Source organism: Alligator mississippiensis, chromosome 2 (assembly GCF_030867095.1).
Source record: "Alligator mississippiensis isolate rAllMis1 chromosome 2, rAllMis1, whole genome shotgun sequence".
NCBI classification, from domain to species: domain Eukaryota; kingdom Metazoa; phylum Chordata; order Crocodylia; family Alligatoridae; genus Alligator; species Alligator mississippiensis.
Genome location: NC_081825.1, coordinates 176,582,844 through 176,585,142, shown reverse-complemented (window position 1 = coordinate 176,585,142; position 2,299 = coordinate 176,582,844). Strand labels below are relative to the sequence as shown.

Sequence of the window (2,299 nt, the reverse complement as noted above, 5' to 3'; positions counted from 1 at the left end):
ACAATGGGAGATGTGTGTTTTGCCCAGTGAAGCAAATCAGCTGTGCCAGGACACAACCCAGCACAGCTGATTTGCTTGATTTGGCAACATCTAGTTTACTTCTAGTCTTAGAAAGTCACCTGCGTATTCAGTTTTACAAAACTGGCCATTCATAATCTAAGCCAGGAAGTCTTCATAAACCTAGAACCTAGTTTTCCTCCTATTCTTGACAGTGTCCCGGGGAAGACTGAAAGCCCAAAGTCCTCAGTTCTTCTGGGTCAGCATTTTTCCTCTTGGCAGTCTGCTCAGGGCATCCTTCAGCTCCTTGTTCCTCATGCTGTAGATGAGGGGGTTCAAAACAGGGGTAACAAAAGTGTAGACCACAGACACTGCTTGGCTGTACGTTGGTTTGTGGTGAAAGCTCGGGCGTAAGTAAATGAAGCCACCACAGCCATATTGTAGGAAGACGACCATTAGGTGAGAGGAACAGGTGGAAAATGCACGATGCCGACCAGAGGAACAATTGATCCTCAAGATGGCGACCACAATGAAGGTATAGGAGATGCAGATCAAAAGAAAGGGGATGGTGAGTTCAGCAACACTCACAGTAAAGAGGACGGCCTGCTGGACATGTGCATCGCTGCATGCCAACTGCAGTACAGTGGGAATATCACAGAAGAAGTGATTGATCTCACCAGTGCCACAGAATGGCATGCGGAAGGTAAGGATAGCTATTTGCAAAGCACAGAGGAAACCAAGCACCAAGGACCCAGATACAAAGCTCACAGAGATTGGCCAACTCATAATGAGGGTGTAGCGCAGTGGGTGGCAGATAGCCACATATCGGTCATAGGCCATGACAGCCAACAAGAGGCAATCAGCACTGCTCAGAAAGATGAAGAGGAACATCTGGGTGCCACAGTCAGCAAGGGAGATGGTGACCTTTATCCCAGACAGGACGCTGGCCAGGGTCAGTGGGGCGATGGCACAAGAATAGCAGAATTCCATTGCTGCCAGGTTGGCCAGGAAAAAGTACATGGGGGTGTGGAGGGAGCGGTCAAGGTGGACAACAAGCATGACGGAGGCATTTCCACAGAGGCTGAGCAGATACAGAAGAAGGAAGGCCACAAAAATCAGTAGCTGCACCTCAGGGACATTTGAGAGGGGACGGAAGTAGAACAGCATTGGTCCAGTGTAGTTTCGGTCCTCCATAGAACCAAAACATGGAACTGCTGAGAGAAAAGAGGAGAGAGGAGCAGTGAATAATGGGTTCATAGTGCTTATAATGTCAGGAGACAACATGCAATACTAACACAAAAAAAAAGAAAGGCAGAGAATGAATCAAGTTAAAGTAACAGGCAAAGGATCAAGCTTCTTGGAGATGAAGATAAACAACTTGATGTTGCTGCTGTCAAGGAAGATGTCAGCTTTTCTAGTGTTCAGGAGAAAATCCACAACAAGATCAGATTTTCAAAAAGTTTTAATGACTCCAAATCAAAACCATTCCTTCTAGGATGCTGAATGCACTTCCCCACCCTGTGGACTGTCTCACTGCTGAATTTCAAACTCTCTAGACTCATGCCCTGATGCTCACAATGAGTGCACTTAGTGGGCAGAAAATTCAGGCTCATTAAAGCGCTCCCTGGCACAAGTTTACATAATCTCTACACAAGTCTACATGTGTAGCCCCATTGGGAGAAAACTGAGTCCGATAGGAGCAGACCAATCCAGGACTGCTCCTGCCCTGCCCCACTGCAGCAGCCAGGGGAAGCTCCAGGCTCCCCCAGGTGCCAGCTCAGAGCTGGCAGGGGGCACAGGGGCTTAGCCTTGAGCTCCGGAGGGCAGGCGAGGGCGAGGGGAGGATGGCAGGGAGAGCTGTCCTGGCTGAGTAGGCAGCTGCCTCCCTGCCCCATACAGATTTTTCCCTGGAGCACCTGGTGGCCACGGTGCCTCCTGCCACTGCCTGGACTGGCTCTGCTCCTGCCAGTGGTGGTATGGGGGGCGGGTGCCATTTGAGGTCTGGACAAAAAAGGATCAGGTCCCTTGGCATTCCATGCTAGGAGCCGGGCTGTCAGGGCTTGAGCCTGGCAGTCTTGCTCTCACTGTGCCAGTTTCAGTGAGACCAAGAGCCCCAAGGAAGCTACGTCCTTGGATCTTTCTGCTTTTGCTGAACCTGACATGGTGGTGGGCTCACTCTCTGCCTGGCAGGAACAGCAAACAGGTCCTACTGATAGTCCTGTCCTTGCTCACCAAGCCACTAGTGGCAGGTCACAGCTGTGCAGGTGAAGGACAATCAGAGCAAATTTTTCACCTTACCACA

At 50.3% G+C, this 2,299-nt stretch overlaps 1 protein-coding gene across 1 annotated transcript; it reads right to left on the bottom strand.

Moving 5' to 3' along the window:
- Positions 1 to 243: 243 nt before the first annotated feature.
- LOC102568892 (olfactory receptor 10V1) lies at positions 244 to 1,164 on the bottom strand. Its single transcript, XM_006275943.2, has one exon. The coding sequence runs from the start codon at positions 1,162 to 1,164 to the stop codon at positions 244 to 246; it is 921 nt and encodes a 306-aa protein (XP_006276005.2).
- Positions 1,165 to 2,299: the final 1,135 nt, after the last annotated feature.

Bases quoted from the DNA above. Each gene is read 5' to 3' on its own strand.
- LOC102568892 (XM_006275943.2), bottom strand. From the start codon at position 1,164: ATGCTGTTCTACTTCCGTCCCCTCTCAAATGTCCCTGAGGTGCAGCTA.